Source organism: Callospermophilus lateralis, chromosome 2, assembly GCF_048772815.1.
Source record: "Callospermophilus lateralis isolate mCalLat2 chromosome 2, mCalLat2.hap1, whole genome shotgun sequence".
NCBI classification, from domain to species: Eukaryota; Metazoa; Chordata; class Mammalia; order Rodentia; family Sciuridae; genus Callospermophilus; species Callospermophilus lateralis.
Window position 1 is genome coordinate 43139559 of NC_135306.1, and position 20587 is coordinate 43160145.

Genomic DNA, 20587 nt, shown 5'->3' on the forward strand with positions numbered 1-20587 from the left:
TTATAGGTCACATGAAAACAGGTAAAGCCTGGATTTGACTCATGAGCTGTACTTTTCTGGTCCCTGATACAAATTAGGGAAAACAGGAGGATTCCAAGGCCTGTTGACAAGATCTGAATGGTAGTCCTGGTTCAGATTCTTTTTCTGCCAAGTATTAATCACATAACCTTGGGCAAGTCACCAAACCAAGTTCCAGTTTCTCCACAGGGGGAACACCATTGGCCACCTCACAGAGAGGAGAGTCAGTGATAAAGTAGGACACAAAATCGTGATTTAGATGCTAAAGCTCTGAGGATCCTCGATTTTTTCTCTCTGGGAGCTGGAGAACATTTCAGTCGGTGGTATTCAAATAACTTACAACAGCTCAGCTTATAACAGCTCAACTTATGATGGTCCAACTTTTTACTTTTCGTTTTTTTTTTTTCTTTATGATAATGCAAAAGTAACACACATATTCAGTAGAAACCACACTTTGGATTTTGAGTTTTGACCTTTTCCCAGGTTAGCAATGTGCTAAGATGCTCTGTCAAGATGCCAGATTGTAGCCGTGGGCCTCAGCTCCCATCAGCCATGTCAATGCTTGGGGGAACAGACCTCACTCTGCAGGGCTCTGTGCTGCTCAGCTGGGATGGTCGGTTGGTAGGTTAGAGTATTAGATGCATTTCGACTTACATTGTTTTCAACTTGTGATGGCTTTATCAGGACATAATCCCATTGCAAGTCGTCGAGAAGCATCTATGGATCTGAGTTTATTAAAACAAAATTTCCAGTTTATTCCAGGTCTATTTACTTCATCAAAGTAATACTTTGTTTCTGTCAAAGCAATGAGCCTTCTAAAAAATGACAAAACTTCCTAAATTCCAGGCTCACTGAGGATGAAAATTCCCCATATGTTTTCATCAGACACACAATAGAGGTCTTATGAAGTGATGGCAGCTCTGCCCCACAGTGAAGTTCAGCAGAGCTGGCAGTTTCTATGGGATTCTTTGTTTTCCCAGGGGGAGGTAAATTCTTCCTTCAGGGACCCATGCCCTGAAATTGAGAAAACCGCCAAAATGACAAATCATGTTTCTTCAGGGCTTCTTAAATATCATTAAAGCTAGGCCCATTCAGCTTGTCTGACATTTGGTGAAAGCCTGGTCCTGTAGCCTCACCTCCGCCTATCCCTGATGAAAGTCAAGGTCAGGATTCCTTACCTGCCCTCCCACACCCAGCTTTCAAAGAGTCAGGCACAGGTGGATAGTGGGCCATGTTTAAATCTTCCATCCCTCATAGAAGATGTGGCTCATCCCCAAATAAGGGCACAAGGAGCTTCTGCCAGCCACCCATCCAGCTGTGCTGATGAATGCAGTTGTGGGAGTGAGGGGCTAGACCCTTATAGCTGCGCAGACCTCCTGGGGGCCTCCTGAGGCCAGCTGGGTGTTAGTGGGAGAGAGCAGCGGTGAAAGTCAGAGAGGGCTACCATGCTGGGTCACAGGTCGCATCACTTGATGCAGAAATCATGCTGCACCACTGTACTGTCCTAGTCAGGGTAACAGGGCACCAGCATGGCAAGGCACAGTGGGTCAATCTGCAGAGCCAGTGGGTCAATCTGCATGAGGTCCCTGCAGGGCTCCAGGGAGGGGATTTTGAGAAGCAGTTTTTTTTTTGGACTTATTTTTTATTTTTTATTTTTTTTTTATTTATTTTTTTTAATTAATTTTTATTGTAGGTTGTTCAAAACATTACATAGTTTTGAGAAGCAGTTTTGATTCACACTCTGGCTCTCCTCAGGCACTGAGGCAGCCCCACCTGTCTGTCACTCATCTCTCGTGGTTCAATGAGAGGACTTAAGAAATACGCAGCTCTGCCTTTCTGTGAACCAGTGCAAATCCAGAGGCTGGATATGTTTACCTCTAGTGACTTATTTCTAATGTTTGTAGGGTTTGAAAAAAGAACAGTTTGATTCTTACACCAGTATGGATAAATATTCTCCGTGGGTGGCGGGTATGTGTTTATCCATTCACATGTACACATGCACTTGAGAGCCTGCATATTTGTTGGCACGTGCATGTACGCGCGCGCGCGCGCGCGCACACACACACACACACACACACACACACACACATTGTGGAAACACCCTCCGTGTCAGTAATGTGGGCTTCTGTTTAGGAACAGAATTAATCAAATAAATATTGTTCTTTCCAGTTTAGGGAGGTCTGGCCTGGAGTGTTTCTATTTTTATTTCATTTGGCTTATTTGCCACCCACATTCCTAAAAGACAGCAGAAAGAACATTTTCATTTCCTATGTGCTAGCTAGAGCTCACATTTATTTATAGAGTTTGGAGAACTTTAATTTTTTTTTTTTTTTTTTTTTTTTTTAATCTGGCCGCCCTGCCTTCCTTTTCAAGTTCAGACTTTCCTTGTAGCTAGCGAGGAAAGACAGTATCCCTGCCTGTGGACCTCCCTGCAGCATGTCCGCATTACTGCTTGCACCTCCCCATGTCTGTGGCCCGTGTGGGTGTGGCGGGGCTGCTGGCTCAGACACCCAGCTGAAAGATGTGAAGATACAAATGAATAGTAGGGGATAGTAGGGGATAGGAAAGGTAGCAGAATACAACAGTCACTAATATGCCATTATGTAAAAATGTGAGTGTGTAACCGATGTGATTCTGCAATTTGTATTTGGGGTAAAAATGGGAGTTCATAACCCAATTGAGTCAAATGTATGAAAGATGATATATCATGAGCTTTGTAATGTTTTGAACAACCAATAAAAAAAAATAAAGCAAACAACAACAAAAAAAAGATACAAATGAAGGTGTTCAGCAGGATGCCTTGGGATACCGATGGGCAAGTTTGAATCCTGGTGATCCTAATAACTACTTATATGACCTTGGCCAAGGTGCTTACCCTCAGATTCCCCTCTCTAGAGTAAGGACAAGACCTCTTGCCACACAGGACTGCTATAAGGACTGACTAGAATAATAATGAATGTGCGACACCAAACACAGTGCCTGGCACACAGGAGAGGCACAGGGAATGATAGTTCTCTATGAGAAGAGGAAGACACTTTTGTTTATCAGTTGGGGTTCTGTTATCATGCTCTATCTTGCTCACTCTCCTGTGGCCTGCTACTACTTTATTTGTTCTTCCATCGAGCCATGTATCAAGCTGCTTTTAAATGTGTGCGTGCACACACGTATGTATGTATGTATGTATGTATGTATAAAGCCTTGTTCCAAAATTTAGGGTCACTACTGTCAGTCTCCTACTGGAATTCTTTCTCAGGCCCTGTCAAACAGACAACTACATGACAAAAATAGTTTTGTAAATAATGTTTAGGCCTCATGCCTGACCCCTGCCCAAGGAATGTGCTCTTTACTCGATGGTCAGTTTGGCCTCCTCTGAACAGAAGCTTCCAGCTGAGAGGCCCTGCCCTCTTGATGGCTGCAGAGGAGCTAGATGCTCCTTGCCTCAGAGGCCCCAGGGCCACAATGAAGAGCTCTGAGTGTGGGACATGAAGATTCTCCCTGGCGGCACACAGAGCTCCCCACCTGCAGCATCCCCCCCACGGGATCCTGGGAAGCAGCTTGGAAGGGTCCAAGAGAGCATTCTGTGTAGCCAGGCTGCATCCTCACACTTCCCAGATGGAACTGAAGACTCCTTAGAAGGTCCTGCCCAGGTCCCCACCCCACCGGTGGGGTTCCCCGCACATTCACAAGAGTTGGGGGGAGGGGGAAGATCCCTGTCCCTGGAATTGTCAAGGTATTTAGGAGAAGGCCAGCATTACCACCTCCGATTCATGAAGCTATTTGGATTCTAGAAAACCAGAGGGGAAACCCTCACCACTGAGCGTGGAAGTCATCCTAATTTGGACAACTGTGGCCCTGTGACAAAGCTTCCCTGAGGCCCAAGGCCACGAGAGAGCTGCTCAAAGACCATCTCTACCCGTCAACAGTTCCAGCTTCCCCACAGGGAACTGACCAAAGAGTTGTTTGGGATGTTTTATATTTTGCTTGTTTGTTTTTCTTAATTTTTTTCCTTCTTTTGTTTTTCTAGGGATTTCCCTACAGCAAACAGCCTGATAATTGTCCTGGATCTCCCTTGCAACGCACCGTGCCCCTGTCTGAGGGAGGGCCAGCTGCCAGGCTATGTCCTTAGCAACCAGCTACTGGGCTTTTCTTTCTCTTTCCTCACACCGGAGTCCTGTGCCCTTTCTTGAAATTGCTAGGTGGCTTCATAGACTTAAAAGTGTGAGCTGGAGTGGTCTGGTCACTCCATGCAGAGCAGTTCAGAAACATACGGAAGCTGGTTGGGTGCTGGGCTGCCCAAGGGAGGGAGGCAGGTCCTAAAATTATGAAGGTCACATGAAGTTGCTGATACTTTATCTGGGAAGAGATGGAGATCAGGTTTAAACTTAACTCTTCGTATCTTCAGCCTCATCTTTCTAGGCAGCACTGCTAAAGATACTGGCAGGGTTTAGAGAGTCGTCTTCAGCAGTGTCATTACATGTCTTCACTGGTGTCATTCCATGGCAGTGCGTGGTCATGCGAACTTCTGAGTCCTTCAGCTAGAGGAAGAGAGATCAGTTGATTTTGATTTTTATAGCTACTTCTTCTGGTTTTACAGTCCCTCAGATCATGCTGGCCCGTGGCTGGAAGACCCTTGATGTCAGCATCACCACGCTTCTCCTGGGGCCATGATGGCAGAAGGAACCTCACTGATCCTTGCTGCTGTCTACTGACAGGAATTATCTCAGACCAGCCGAGTCCCACAGCATTCCGTGCTGATGCCAATCCACATTTCTTAGTTCTCTTCCTCATCACCCCTTCAAGAACACTGCCCGGACCAAAGGACTTGCTTTTGCATAAGGGATTAGATCTGGAGATGGAGAAAACAGCTAAATACCCATGTGAATTTGAGTGTAGAAATCTGGCCTGAGGGAAAGATGGGTGTTGACAGGAGAGAGGGTAGGCAGGGAGGATGGGTGAAACCTTGGCACAGATCTTACCAGCACAGCTCTTCAGAATGGAGGAAAAGGGGACCCCTGTGAGATAAATGGAATTTTTGAGATGGCCAAAATTTTTATTCCATACACTTCTGGAAGAGGGGAAAAACACAGCTCATAATTCAAGAAACAAATGGATATAATATGAATATGATATGGAGAGTCTGAATGTAAGGTGAAAGGTACCACCTAACACCATCTTTCTGACCTGGCCTCTACAGACAAAGTGCCTAACCTTCCCAGTTATAGGATGTTGGTGATACACATCCAACCCAGCAGAAATGTCCGCCCTGAACTTCTGTGTAAGCCCATTCTAGATCCATCTCTTTCTAGTGGAGCATGGGCCTGAGGAGAGGAGAGGAGAACAGAGGTGAGGAGGGGAGAAGAGAGGAGGCCAGACTCCAGCATGGGGTCTGGGAAGGGGTCCCCAGAGGCTGTGCTGCTGCCTCCACAGCTTTTACTGGTGGACTCAATTTCACTGTTTTTCAGCAGCCATCATCTTGCATAACCTTTAAAATGTGTTGATTGGGAAGGTGCTCCGGGCAGTGAAGCTCTCCTGTTTTCTGTCTCCTTTTACTTTGAAATACAGATACAGATACAGATATAGATAGAATGTGTGTCCTGTACCCAGTGCACCATGTTAGCGGACAGGCAACTTGCTTCTCTATTAGATCCAAATCTAACATTATATTGTATACTTTTCACTACCTATTTTAAGTCATGAGATTTTTAGTGAGGGGAGGGGGCTGATGAGGGGAGGAGCTCAAGTACATAGTACATAAAAGTCAGGTCGCGAAGCTTCTCTCAACTCCTGCTGACCCTTTGACACCCACCTTCTTTTTGTCTCTGAACTTTCTTCCTCGGTTACTTCTTTATTGGAATATTCATTTTCTCCTTCTTGTTTCTTAGAATTAGTAGAAAGTGGGTGAACAAAAGGAAGACATGGGTCTCAAGATGCTGTTGTTGCAGCACTTTATATATATATATATATATTAAGATACTATTCCTCCCCCCACCAAGTAGTGGGAACAGCATGGTTTTTATTTGTTTGCTTGTTTTGGAGTCAACAAAGTCTGGGTTCAGGTCTTTATTCTTGTACTTACAAGCTAGGTGAACTTGGGAAAGTGACTCAATATTCCAGTTCTCTGAGCCTGTGACTCCTCATCTGTAAATTAGTTTGTCAGTAGGGTGAGAGAGAAGTGCACAGAATTAAGTGTAAATCCCTCTACCATGGGAGCTACTCACTGCATGTTCCCCCCACCACCACCGCTTCTCATGTTACTTGGCCTATCTGATTATTGCTTTTCATTGAATTTTAGTCTAATAAATATTTTCAAAGCACCTGATGTGTGCTTTGCACCAAGGTTCAAGATAAAATGAGATCTGATCCATCTCTTTGAGAGTAGCCTCATGCTAGAACAAAAATAATAAATGGTCACAGAATGATTTGGAAGGTGCTACAAGCATGAAGGGAAACTGGACAAGGAGCATCTGAGACCTCTTGCAGATGGTAGGGGGAGTGAGGTAGGGTAAGAGATGTCCCTGAGGAGGTGACAACAGACTGAGAGAATTGGGGGGTGATGGAGTTGGGAGAAGGATGTTCTGGGAAGAAAGGCACAAGTGAAAGCATCCGTAGGGGAATGGCTATGGGTGCGTCAAGAGAGGAGGAATGATGGGGAGTGCAGGGGTGAGGCTGGGTGTGAGGAGCCCCGCTCAGGAAATGCAGTGGATGCTGCAGTTGGGAATTAACAGGAAAGTCGTGGAGAGCCCTGACAGCAGTTTAGGCTAAGGGGTGCCATCCTGTGACACTGGGTTTTAACTGAAGCATACCAAACCCAATCTGAGGACTCCTTGACACAGTTTTCCTCTTCCAGATCCACATAGTGGGGAGGACACTTGCTGTCTGACAATCTGAGTTTCCGTATCTCTGAAGTGAAGGCATTGGACTGGATGATGTCCCTGTTTCCTCCCTGCCTGAGCAGTGGTCTATGAGTCCACTATGTTGATGTCAGTTTTTCAGAACCTGTTTCATAATGCTTAAAGACAACCTATTGAAATTGTTATGCTGGCATGATGGCCAACATCTAGTAAATATTTTTTCTATATGCATTTTACGTAAAAAATAGATTGCTAAAATGTGCAATGGCAGAGTGCTGTAAAATAGGAGTTAGAGTTGGCTTCTTTGTAGACTTGACTGGGTCAGAAATTGTTCATTCAAGTGATTGCATTTCTTTTGACCATTTATTCTGCTTTAGTTATAAAAATAGGTAAGCTGAGAGATAAGAGTAACACCTGACTCATAGAGTTCCCGGAAGTTTGGTCTGTGGATACCAAGACTTCTTGAAATGGCCACCAAATGGAGAACAGTTTCAATTTAAAAAGAGGTTATATACATTGAAGAAGTTCCCCACAAAAGCTAGGGGCAAAGGTCACTGTAACTTCATTTCTAAAACCAAATATGATTCAATCTGGAGTCTGCACCTACTTCCCTGTTCATTTCTCTCTAAATTACTATAACTTGTTTTTTTAGAAAAAGTATGAGTATTAATAATAAAAATTCAGAGGCTATGCAAAACTCAAAACATCAGAAATAGAAAACATGCATAATTACATTTAGACAGAAAAAAAAAAAAACTCATGTCAGACCCATAATTTCTATTTTGTCCCTAAAATAGCTGGATCCCTCAAACCATCTATGCTGCGGGTGACTTGGAAAGAAATATCCCTCTTCATACATTAATATAAAACAAAGTTTTAAGAGTTTTCTAAGACTGAGGCAAAAATGAAATGAATTCCCACTCTAATAGAAAGTGATGTAAGGCATGTGAGCAAGGCCTTGGGGCAACCCACAAGGGGCATTAGTTGCTTTCTGGGAGCTGAAGTTGAAACTTAAAGGATGTGAACCTTTGCCAGGCATAGAAAAGCAGAAAGCATTTACCAGGGAGAAGAAACAGCCTCCCAGAAACTGCTAGAAGCCCCGTTGGCCTGGCTGGGGTGGTGAATGGTGGGGATTAGCAGATCAGTAGAGGGTGGAGGGACCTGGCTACCCACAGCCTTTGTCAAGCTGTTGGCAGTGGAGAACCAGGTACCAAACCATACTGAGTGGCTCAACCAAACCTCTGCTTTATTCCTTCCGTAAGGACACATTTAAAAAAAAAAAAAAAAATCTGGTATTTGAAAGAAAAAAAAATCTTGATATACTAGTCGAGTAAGGCTCTATGAACATTTCTCCGAAAATTCTCATCACCTCTGCGGAAACCAAAAGCACCTTTTGGAATTCTTTCAGTGGTCTGTCTTAATACTTCTGGCTTTCCATGACTCCAACAATGGCAACATCGTCTTAGCGCTCTACTTAGAAGTTGTTTGAACCACTGTCCCCTGGAGGAAGGAATGTGTTTGGCCCTGCTGGATGCCTGCGGGAGGGCTCTGATGGGGACGGCCGCTGGATTCCCCCGCCCCCGCACCCCACACCGCAGACTAGCTTTCTTTAAACAGCGGATTGGCGCCATCCAGTGGACAAGTCCTAGAATACAACTTGGGGACTTGTAGATTTTTGAAGGGGGTCCAATTGAAATGTCAAGTTTCTGATCTGCCATCCCACCATTCTTTCCCTGTAAAGTTTAACAGCCATCCCAGGAAACAGGGTTTTGTTTTTATTTTTGTTTTTTCCTTCATGTTGAGGCAGCGCACTGTGAGGAAAGCCCCAATCCTAAGTTTTCACAAACTAACTCAGTACCTTGGATAAGTCTAGATCCTCTCTGAAACTGATCATCCTCACCCACCTTTTTTTTTTTAAACCATTTTCATATTTTTAGTGTCCACAATTTTTCAGTGGCACAATTGTTTTAGTATTTCTTCATTGCAATTTATGATTCAAATTGGTATAAGTCCAGGTGGAGAAAAAAAATATTTCTGGCATCTTGAAAATTCAGAAAATGATTTACAGCTACCTGTCATTAATTTATACATCAACAGCTCTTGAATGCATATTTCTAAGAATGTCTGAAAAACTTTAAACTAAAATTGCATAGTAGAGAGGAAAGAGCTGACCTTTGCAGCCAGATAGGCCTAAATTTAAATCCCACACCTGCCATATTCTGCGTGACTTTGATAATTTACTCTCCTTCCCTGAACTTGCCTCCTCATAATTCCATAGAGATGGCACATCTTTCATGTGTCAGGGTCAGGGTTACGTGACATAACACCTGCGGAACAGCAGACACTGGGACTGATACACAGATGCTTCTGTTTAATGGACGCAACTGCTCCTGTTTTGTCTCTGCAGTTTTCCTATTTATCTTCAGCAAATCATCCTGCCCAGAGACCAGGACTCTTCTGCCAAATGAAGATCATAATTCATTCTTAAGGTTATACAGATGCAAAGACATAACCACCCCAAAGCACCTGGCACTTTATGGGTGTTTAACAAACACTAGTTTCTTACTTTCTGAAAGTGCTAACCCATTGCAAATAATTATAGTATTTGATATAAAGCTAAAATTGTGTCCATCCCATATTTACTATCTTCCTTTATTTTTCTCTCAAATGTACACACATACCCTTGTGACATTCCTACCTCATTTTTCCTCTTTCATCAAAAGTTAACCCACTTGACATTTCAATTCAATTGCCAAGTGGGGTGGCACATGCCTATAATCCCAGAGACTTGGGAGGCTGAGGCAGGAGGGATCACAAGTTTGAGGCCAGCCTAGAAACTTAATGAGGCCTTGTTCTCAAAAAAAAAATAATAATAATAATAAGAAGAAGAAGAATAAGAGCCTCTTAAAAAGGAACAGCATGTTTGTTGCAGAGTTGTCATGGTGTTTATCTATTCCTCACACCAGAAGCGTGGGTCCTTCTTTTGCACAGTTATGCACTCACCTATCCACATCCTGCTATGGTCACGGCTCCCCCTGCTTCAACCATAGCAACACCAGATACCTAGTCAGGTATCATCTCTCCACCCCCATTGGTCAGTTTCCTCCCTTCTAAAGTTTGCATCTCTCTAGTGGGTAATCAGAGAAGTCCTCCAAGGCCTCCTCCCCACAGCAAGAAAGACTGCCTCCATGTTCTCGCTTCTGAACCACATCTTTCTGTAAGAAGAGATCAGAAAAAGTATTAAGGTATTTTGCGCATATGTTAATACATTTGACCTTGCTGTGACCTTTTCAAGTCAGTATTACTCTCTGCATTACAGATGAGGACATAAAAGACCCTGTTCACTCCTTGATCAAACAAAATATTGCCAAGCTCTAGGAATGCAACAGCAAACAACAGTCACAACCCTTCTGTCTCAGATCTGCAGGATCTTACAAAGGATGAATCCAGGAGGAGGAAGGAAAATAACAATAGATGAGTCCAGTTGTGAAGGCGGGTGCTATGAAAGGGTGGAAGAGGGGAATATACCCTGTCTCTGGGGTTAGAGGAAGTGTGCCTAAAACCGGGCATTAAGATCTGGAGGTTTGGGAAGATCACACAGGTGGGCAGTGTGTGACAGAAATAAGACTGAAATCCAAGTGAGCTTGGTAGCTCTGTGCTTCATAGCCTCTCCTCTGATAAATTCTTGCATTGATGTCATGGTGCTTTGGCTTGTGATCCACACCTCTTTCTCCTCAATGGATTGCAGCTCCATGAATACATCAGTCTTGTCTCCCAGGCATCTACGCAGTATGAGTAATATGTATAAGTAAATGTTTAATTTTTCAATATATGCATTTGTATGTCATTTTCCATATTTAATAATATTACAGGGATGCAAAAGTGCCTAGATTCTGCACTGTATATTATTTCTTTAACCAACACATTTGTATGGTTTTGGAACATAACTCTCTCTGAGCACCTGGGCCCTTCCATGTCGAGCTCCTTTGATTCGGATGTTGCCTGCTTTGTAGGCCAAGGTGATTGGATCAGCATGTAAGCGATGTGGTGGCTACAGTCAGTTCTGCAAGAGATGCAACTTGGAAACAACTCACTCATCTAATTAAAATAACATTGTCCTTGTCCTCCTGAAATGTTGAATGGCACAGAGCTCATTTTCAGTTTGCTACCCACACTGTCCTTGGAGATGAAAGAGGAGTCCCTAGCCGGAGGAAACTGACCAAAGGGGGTGGAGAGTCTTGTGCTAGCGATGGGGGAAAAGGTGGAAGCATGTGTGGTGATATGAGAAGTGTTTCCTCTTCTGGACCCTTAGTAATGTGCAGTCCAGTACAGCCCACAGACATGCCCAGCACCCACACACACTCACAAAGGTTCCAACCAGTACACCCTATGCAAGGACCAGCTGTGCACAGGTGGAGGGAATGGATGTCTCCACTGTGGTTGGGATGGAGTGTCAGAAGCTCTCTCAGGCAGGTGGAAGTCATCTTTTCTGAGCTGGGAAAATGAATGTCAATTAACCAAGTAAAGAGGGGTAGGTGGGATGTGGCAGGAACTGGTCGTAGGCAAGGGGTTCAGCCCATGCAGAGTCGCAGAGGAAGAGAAAGGATGGCACATTTGGGATCCGTGAATGCCCGCAAAGGCCAGGCACATGATGTCTGTGGGTGAATGTCAGGTGACTGCACATCAGACACTGTGGTACAGTCTTCATTTCCATGTCTTCTCTCCTGCTTTTTCTTGACTTCTACATATTGAAATTATTCTTCATTTTCCCAACTTTGACTGAAACTTAGCTAAAGAGAAGCTGTTCTCTAACAATAGCCATCCAGATCCACTTATCATATTGGTTGGCAAGTGATGCTTCCCTTGGGGACACAACTGGGAGTGTGTGGGGTGGGGGTGGACTGGGACAATCTGGAGAGCATTTTCTCTGTCTGAAGAGGACAGCCATTCTTCAACTCCAGCTGCTCAGTGGCTCCAGATCTTACAAAGTCTCTGAAAAAGCAAGCAACTTGAATTTTTGGCAAAACAGTAAAACTCTTTAAACAGTACCTTAATTAAAATAAATAAATAAATAAATAAATAAGCCTGTGGACTGAATGAAACACATCCTCATCCTGAACCTTATTCATGGGCCATGCTTGCAACCTGCAGGTCCTGAGAGTGCCTTCAGAATCCTCATCCCATCACTGCTGTGCCTGTAGTTTCTTCTAACCATCCTTCTTTCCTTGCTTTCCAGAAAGAGATGACGAGCAGGATGTGTCACTAATGCTCCATCTCGTCCTTCGGAAGAAAGGAAAGCCGTTTCCTCCTGGAGCCCCAGGTGGACAGAAAGCGGACCTCCCTGGATGAAATGGTGCACCTACTTCCCGGAGCAGAAGAGGTGGAGTCGATCAGTGACCCCCGAGAGACACGTTCCCCACTCACTTCATGTGCTCTTAACCCTCTGAGTGCTGCTAGACCAGACCTGTGGACCAGAAGACCACAACATGGAAGAAGGACCAGCCCTTGACCCTTCCGGCTCAGGAATCGTCCAGGAGGGGCCTCTGCACTTCCGTGCATGTCATGGTTCTGCCTGTGACCTGCCGCCTAAGCTTTACTGGAATTCAGGTTTTAAGACTGAGATGTTTATTAGTACCTTTCCATTTATCTGTCTTGTCAGCCGGTTGACTTTTCTGTCATTTGTTTTCTAAGTACCAAGTGAATTTGGGAACTTTGGATACACAGCAAGTTTTTCTATAACAAGCCTTCCTTTTGGGTCTCTGAAAGCTCCCACTCTGATCCTGTGGCTTCACATGCTGCAGGGCTGTGGAGCTGCGAGATCTGAAGCCCATCTGGCAGCATCCATGCCATTTCCCTAAGAAGCAGTTCTATCAGGGACCACTCCAGGGCCTGGCTTGTCTCTGTTCCAAACAGGGTCTTCACAATCTAACTCCAGGGAAGAGACTGGCCACTCGCAGAAAGCTAACAAGTTACCAGTTTGCCCTGATCAGAATGTACTTTTTTTTAGTAAGCATCATTCCCTGACTCTCCTATTGATATTCTTTCCTGTTTCCCAGAAAAGAGAAATAAAAGAAAGTTACAAATGACCAAGAATGGTCAGTAAGATCCCTGAGCCACATTAGTGCGGTGTTTGTTCTGTAAAGAGCAGGGAGTCCTGGCTGGACAATTGGTTATTTGGTGTATGTCAATGATATACCCACTCTGTTGAATTTGTCACCTTACTCACTGGCTCTCTGAGCTTGAAACTCAACCACTTTTCTTTCTCCTCTGCCATGTTATGTTATGGCACAAAATTAACTTCTGGAAAGTCCCATTGATTGTGCCCAGTTACCAAGGTGGCAGTAGAGCTGGAGCTAACTTCATTATTCCATTTTTCCCCCAATTTTTCTCTTTCAGTAGACAGAATAACACAGTCTGCACTGTGCCCTGCCTTTTGAAACCTAACATAGTTGTAATTGATGAAATGTCGACTTCTCTGATTCATTCACAAAAACCATAGTCCTGTCAGCCCAGCCTGTGACGAGGGGGTAATAATACTTCCAGTGATATTTGAGTTTAATGAAATATCTGTTGGGTGGAGGGAAGTAGATAAGAATGTATTAGCACACTTAATATAATAACAATTAAAAGAGCAATGAGCGACTCTGGATTTCTTTTATCATACATAATGTGTTAACATCATTTGTGGCTGCAGCGAAAACCTAGAGGGCATGAAATTTCTGTCCAAACCAAGAAGGGGCTGACTGTGTGCACAGTGGCCTTCGACACTGACCCAGCCACGTGGACAGATCCTTGCTTCCTGTCTTATAAACATTGTCTCATGGAACCCAAACGCTGCTACCTCTCTCCATGTTGTTCACGCTGGTCAACAATAAACTTTCTTTTTTCTCTTAAGTAACTTTGAAAGGCCACGATAGGCAAACATTTTTCTCATCCTAACTTTTGACTGGAGTGGGGGGAAACTGTCTTAAGGATACAGAGGAAACAAGAGCCCCTAATTCCTGAAATGTGTAATATGCAATACCACATGGGAATGCAGGATGGTGGGACAAAGAAATGGAGCCCATACCCTTGAGATTCTTGTACCATGGAAAACCACAGGATGTTTGCATTTAGAAAGTTGAACATGTTCCTGCCTTTCAATGATGCTTAATCAATGGAAGGCTAGAATCTGAAGACATTTGTCATTAATAAAGTTGTTGTCTACTAACTGTATGAAATAAATTTAAACATCCAAACATTTTTTGTACTTCTTGAAACATTCTTCTCATGGCTATGTTGCTAATTGCACTAATCAGCTCTTCTAGAGTAAATTCTAGAAAACTGCTCTTGTATTTTTTAATTACAGGATGTTCCTATTCCCACAGAACTTTGTTTGGCAAATTCTAAGGAAAGTCTTCATAGGAAAAAAAAAAAAAATTAACTCTTTGGCCTGATTTTGTCTTCCACAAATCTCTTACTGCAAATGGAGAATCTGAGCTTCTGGAAGGCTCCAGATTTCTCCATTCCTCTGGGTCAGAGACAGGCAACCCTGCTTCTTTCTCCCAACCTGGTCCCCTCTCCTCGTTTTCTCACTTGGGTGGGAGTAGGGGGAGTGAAAATTTCAAAGTTAAAAGATTATAATGAGTATCCATCCTTATGCCCTTAAGTGCATCAATTAACATTTTGCCCCATTTTCTTTCTTACCATAAATACATGTTCTGAGTGTTCAATCATTTGAAAATAAGATGTAGACATCATAAAACTTTAAGATTCTTCATCAAGCTCCTCTTAATATCCTTGCCCTGATCATCTTCAGTATCATTATCACCTCCAAAAAACTGACCATTCTTCAATTGACTCAAAATATTCTTTATAGTTTATTTTTTTTAAAATCTAGGATTCAATCAAGAATAACACTTTGCCTTTTATTGCCTTTCTCTTTAGTATCCGATAATGGACTAGAGTTTCCCTTTTGTGTTTGTGGGGCACTGTGTTGTGTTACGTGTACATGGTGCAGTGTGTCTATCAGTTCATGACTCTGACATCATCATCATTATGATTATTATTATCATTTTTCCTACTGGGTAGTGAACCCAGGGACACTTTACCACTGAACAACATCCTCAGTTCATATTTAAAATCTTTTTATGTTGAGGCGGGGTCTTGTTAAATTGCTGAGGCTGACCTTGAAATTGTAATTCTCCCATGCCAGCCTTGCAACTTGCTGAGATTGTACCCAGCTGACTGACATTATTAAAGAATTCAAGCCACTTTACTCGTGGAATGTCCCAAAATCTGGAGGATTTTGTTTGGTTGGTTTCCTGATTGTTTCCTCATTATGCTCCTCCCTCCCCCCCCCCTTTTTTTTCCAAGAATACTATATAAGTCAGGTTGTTTCTTCCTATTGCATCACATCAGGAAGCACAAATCTAACATCTCTTCATAATATTAAGAAGGGTCAGTGGCTGCAGGTGCTGTCTGGCTGGTCCAACCATTATCAACGCCTATGATTCATTATTAAGCTCTGAAATTCACTAAGCCTAGTTTTTATAGAGGGTGAAGCTATACATGTAAGCACCCATTTCTTAATAACCAGGGTCCATGATCCCCAAAGAGAGTACCCACTGCAGTTAAATGATATATCAGTGGCAAAGGATTCATACCTTTCCATTTAACAGAAGGAAGAGAAACAGGACAGTTACCTGTGTGGGCAATATGTGGGCATGCTGGCTGATGAGAATTTGTATGGTCATGTAGCCAGAGTTGAAATACATGTAACATTGTATCCTACTATCCTTAGTGACTTCCCACTCGGACCCATGGCTTATTCAGAGAACCTTCTTGTTGAGAGGGATTTCCAAATGTTTCTCGGAGGGAGAATCTTAGATCTTATAATATGTTGTAGCCCCTCCAAAGGACCATAGCACATAATCAGATACAAAGTATTTATGTGGTTTTAAAATCTTATGAAGGATGGAATAAGGGGTGGGAGGACATGAGTAGGAGTAAAAGGCCAAAAAAGTTCCTCAGTAGAAAAATAATGGGGAAAAAAAAGTAGACTAAGAAACACTCATCTAGAGTCATTCCTGCTCCTTAGGTTGTCAATTTTTTCTTCCCTGAGTATTTTCTCATTTCTTAGGACCCAGAGTCTTAGATTCAGGGTGAATGGGAGGAACTTTGAGAGATTTCTTAATCCATTCCTTCTACCTCCCAGGCCATGTCAGTGACACTCCCATTGAAAATCTGTTCTCCTCTCACAGATCTCCAGGCATAGAAATTCTGCAGCATCCTCTGGTAGAACCTACTGAAACTCCACAATATCTGAAATCCTTCCACTTTGATTCCAGCAAAGTACTGTTTGAATTTCAGCACATCTTTTCTGTGTCCCACCTTTAAAAAATCCAGGGACAGTGCAGCATTAGTAATTACATAATAAAGAGAACTTCATTTGCACATCTGTGAAGTTTTTTCAAGATTGTTCCCAATGGTCCTTCAATCTTGTTTCCTTTAGAGTTCTCCGAATGACAGCACCTTCTTGGCTGACCTATTGGTAACCATTTATATTGTTCAACTGGAAAGCTTCCCAAAGCTCTTCCCAAGTTTGCATTATGAATGTCACCAACCATAAATCTGATAAGAAATTAGTTCATGCCTTCTAGAAACCCTGTTGTGTCTTTGTTAAGTCCTGACTTTCTTCTTATAGAATTTTAAAAGAAATTAAGTATCCATACAAAACTCTTCCCTATGTTATAACCAACCATTTTGGCTAACCTCCCTGAATTTTCTTTCTTCCTATTTTTAACATCTCATTAGATTACACTGCTTGGGTTGGGTTGTTGTTTTCAATCACCTCTTTAACAGGGAAAACATGAAGGAACTAGAGTTCCACTCATCTCTTTGTGGTGGTTTATGCCAATCTATCAGTGATAGAAGCACATCACTTCCTATGGTCTCTAACCTGGTGTCTCTTCCATACTCGATGAGTATCACATTGTAAGGGAAAAAAAAAAAAAAAGTTGTAGGAAAAGTATGGCCATGTCTTCAAGAAATGGTAAAAAGGCACAATTAATAAGGGGAGAGGGCGATGTCATCTGGATAATAACGTTGTTCCTCTTGCTGTGATCACTTTGGTTTGAAGAAATTGGTGATTCTTAGAATTAGCCAAACAAAGTGTGTTTTGAAATAATGATTGCTTTCCTGCTTTAAAAAAATATATCAGCAAAACACGTTTATAATAGACCTATTTCCCTCTGGGCAGGTATTAATTCTGGGTAAGAATTTTCAGTGACATTATGTAAGGATTTGTTTAACATAGAGGGAAGAGTCCAGTTCTAATCAAACAATTAATCTGTCATACCAGCTTCTTGTGTTCTGATTCCAGAGTTTTCTTGTATCTTTTTTACCTACTTCTGGGAAAAAAAAAATGTTGACTATATTTTTAGTTCCATTTGTTATTAAATTAAGGGTTTGACTATAAGAAAAATAGACTAACACAATTAAATCAATTAGAAAAGCAAGATAAAACTAAAGGATATTTATAAAATCAGTTCTATGTGGGCTTAGAAATTCAAATGTCATAAATAAAAGACATGTAACCATCATCTGGTCTGCCTTTTTTTAATCCTTGACTTATTTATTTATTTAATTTAATAATATTTAATTAATATCTATTGTATTTAATTTCTTCATCTTAAAACTGTCCTGGAATAGTTTAATAAGCGGAAAAGTAAAAATTCTACAAAACATAATTCAAAATTTATTTGAAAACACACATGCACATATTTGTATTTAGCAGAAGTTTCTTTATCCTATTACAGAATTTTCTAAGAGACCTCAAGCATATAGTTTAGTTTCTCAACAGATTAGTGTTAGACATACTTTTTTTCTTGTAGTAGGATTTAATATTGATTTGATGATAACCCAGTATATAAAGATAATAAAACCAGATCATAGAAAAAGTTCATTGATCGGAGCATGCAAACTCTATTTTTAATCTCTGGCTGGCTACTATGTTACTTGTTTTTTAGGTAGTTTGATTGCTCCATGCCTGAACTGTCCACTGGGATTATAGATTTGCTCATATATAACTTATTTTAGGAGAATAAGGAAACATTTGAAAAACTGGTAGCAAATATATTTTTTTTCAGTGATATAAGGATTTGTATAACATACAGGGAAGCAGAGTCCATTTCTAATCAAAACAATTAAGCTGTCATACTAGCTTCTTGTGTTCTGATTCCAGAGTTTTCTTGTATCTTTTTATATATATATATATATATATATATATATATATATATATATATATATCTGGAAAAAAAATGTTTCTTTTTAAGTTTGTTGCCATTTAAAAATTGGGAAATTTGACATGTAAAAAATCAGAAATTTGGGCTTCTCTTATAAAATCAGATTTAGCAATACCAAGCTTTTTTTTCTCATGGGACAGAAATTGGCTGAAAGGTGGCTGAATCACTGAGACAGCATATATGCTCTTCAATTTAGCCCAGTCCCACCCTGTACTTGCCTCCCAGCTGTGAGGCTGACTGGCAGTTACTATTTCTCCTTTCACCAGGAGTCTGCACTCATTTACATCTCAGGTTGCAACCCATGTTACAGCATGTCTACAAAGATCACCTTTTAATTTTTGAACTCCTCACCCCCATTGAATATCTGCCATATTAATTTTTTTCTAGCAACAACATTGTATTAATGATGACAAATGAAAAAGTCATAGAAAAAAATAAATTCAAACCAGATGCCTTAAGTCTCCCACCCAACAAAAATCAATACTCTCATAGAAACTCACTTCCTTTGTAGAAATTAAAGTGGTAATTAAATCTGTCTAGTCTTTTAATTATCATAAATGTTAAATCTTCAAGTCTACTTTCAAATAAGCTTCTTCACTACATTGACCAAAATGATAAATAAATGTCATTGAAAAGCAGTGGGAATATTATTTATATATCTTATCTAGTTTTACTTTCACTAAACAGATTTTGGTAGAATATGATGTTTTAACTAAAACATCTCATTGTTTTAACTAAAATGAGATGTTTTAGTTAAAAACAGCTCATTGTTTTAATGTTGCATTCATCATCTTATTGAGTTTTCATGAAGACAAAACCAAGCAAAAATTTCTAGTATTTAATAGATTAAAAGCTAAATGAGGCCAGGCTCAGTGGCATATGCCTGTAATCCCAGCAGCTCAAGAGGCTAAGGCAGGAGGATCGCAAGTTCAAAGCTAGCCTCAGCAATTTAGTGAGGCCCTATGCAAATCAGTAAGACCCTGTCTCTAAATAAAAAATACAAAAAAGATGGGGGGAGGGGGTGCTGGAGATGTGGCTTAGTGGTTTAGTGCCTTTGAATTCAATCTCTAGTACAAAAAAAAAAAAAAGCTAAATTAGGAAGTCAACCTAATTAAACTTTGTTTTTGTATGTGGCTATTAGACTAAGTTTAATATCTGTTCTACAGCAGATGATATCATATGTATGAGATCTGTCCTCACATATTATCAAATCAGCAATTGAGAACAATCTACACATTTTCAAGAAATATATAGAACATACAGGACAATGAGTATGAATAAGATTGTGTTTATTGGGATAACATTCCCCACAACTGTGCATATCATTCTGATATATGTCTTTGTATTTTGTATTGCCAAAAACTTTTTGATAGCTGATATTCACAGGTGGCAGAAGCCTTTAGTGAACTGACAGATTCTGATTTATTTATCTAAAATTTAACTATCTCACTTAGGGCTCTTCTTTTTTTTTTCTTTTCTTTTTTTTTTTTTTTTTTTTGTACCAGAGATTGAACCCAGGTGTACTTAACCACTGAGCCAAATCCCCAGCCCTTTTTATTTTTATTTTGAGACAGCCTCTTGCTAAGTTGCTTAGGACAGACCTCACTAAGTTGCTGAGCTTGTCTTTGAACTTGTGATCCTCCTGCCTCAGCCTCTGAGCTACTGGGATTACAGTATACACTACCATACCCAATTTCACTTAGGACCATCTTAATCAGGAGTATAATTATGTAAAGGTACAACAGGGATATTTGGTCCACATGAGTCTATATGAAGGCAAAACCTTGGTAAAGATGCTTAGAACTTTTAGTCAGGATAAAGTTGAATTGGAGAAGGTCACATTGGCTGGAAAATAAAGAACTGAGTCTTTATTATGCTCTGGATATAGGTGCCCCCCCCCCAAGTTCCTGTGTTAATGAAGAAATATTCAGAGGTAGAATGACTGGATTATGAAATCTGTAATCTTATCAGTCCATCCTAGTTTGAATGGACTGACTTTTTTTTTTGGTACCGGGAGTGAACTCAGGAGTACTCAACCACTGGGCCACATCCCCAGCCCTGTTTTGAATTTTATTTAGAGACAGGGCCTCGCTGAGTTGCTTAGCGCCTCACTGTTGCTGAGGCTGATTTTGAACTCCTGATTCTCCCGTCTCAGCCTCCGGAGCTGCTGGAAAATACAGGCTATGATAACTGTAGGTGGTTGGGGCATGGCTGGAGGAGGTGGGTCACTGTGGAAGTGCCCTGGAAGGGTTCATCTTCCCTCTGGCCCTTCTCCCCTGCCCTCTGTTTTCTGGCTGCCGTACCCAGGAGCTTTTCTCTGCCAGTCTTTCTGCCATGATGTTCTGCCTTATCTTAGACCCAGAGCAATGGGCCTGGCTGACTGTGGACTTAACCTCTGAAACTAGGAGCCAAAATTAACTTGCTCTAAGATGT

The 20587-nt window shown here is 41.5% G+C and overlaps 1 protein-coding gene across 2 annotated transcripts in view; it reads left to right on the plus strand.

Annotated features, from left to right (window-relative positions):
• The window catches only part of Mob3b (MOB kinase activator 3B), a 185925-nt gene extending 168473 nt beyond the window's left edge, over positions 1-17452 (plus strand). For both annotated transcript variants that reach the window (XM_076845927.2, XM_076845928.2), the window contains exon 4: positions 12106-17452. In XM_076845927.2, coding sequence (XP_076702042.1) covers positions 12106-12135 — 30 coding nt within the window. In that variant the 3' untranslated portion in view covers positions 12136-17452. The remainder of the gene's footprint in view (positions 1-12105) is intronic.
• The last annotated feature ends 3135 nt before the right edge of the window (positions 17453-20587 follow it).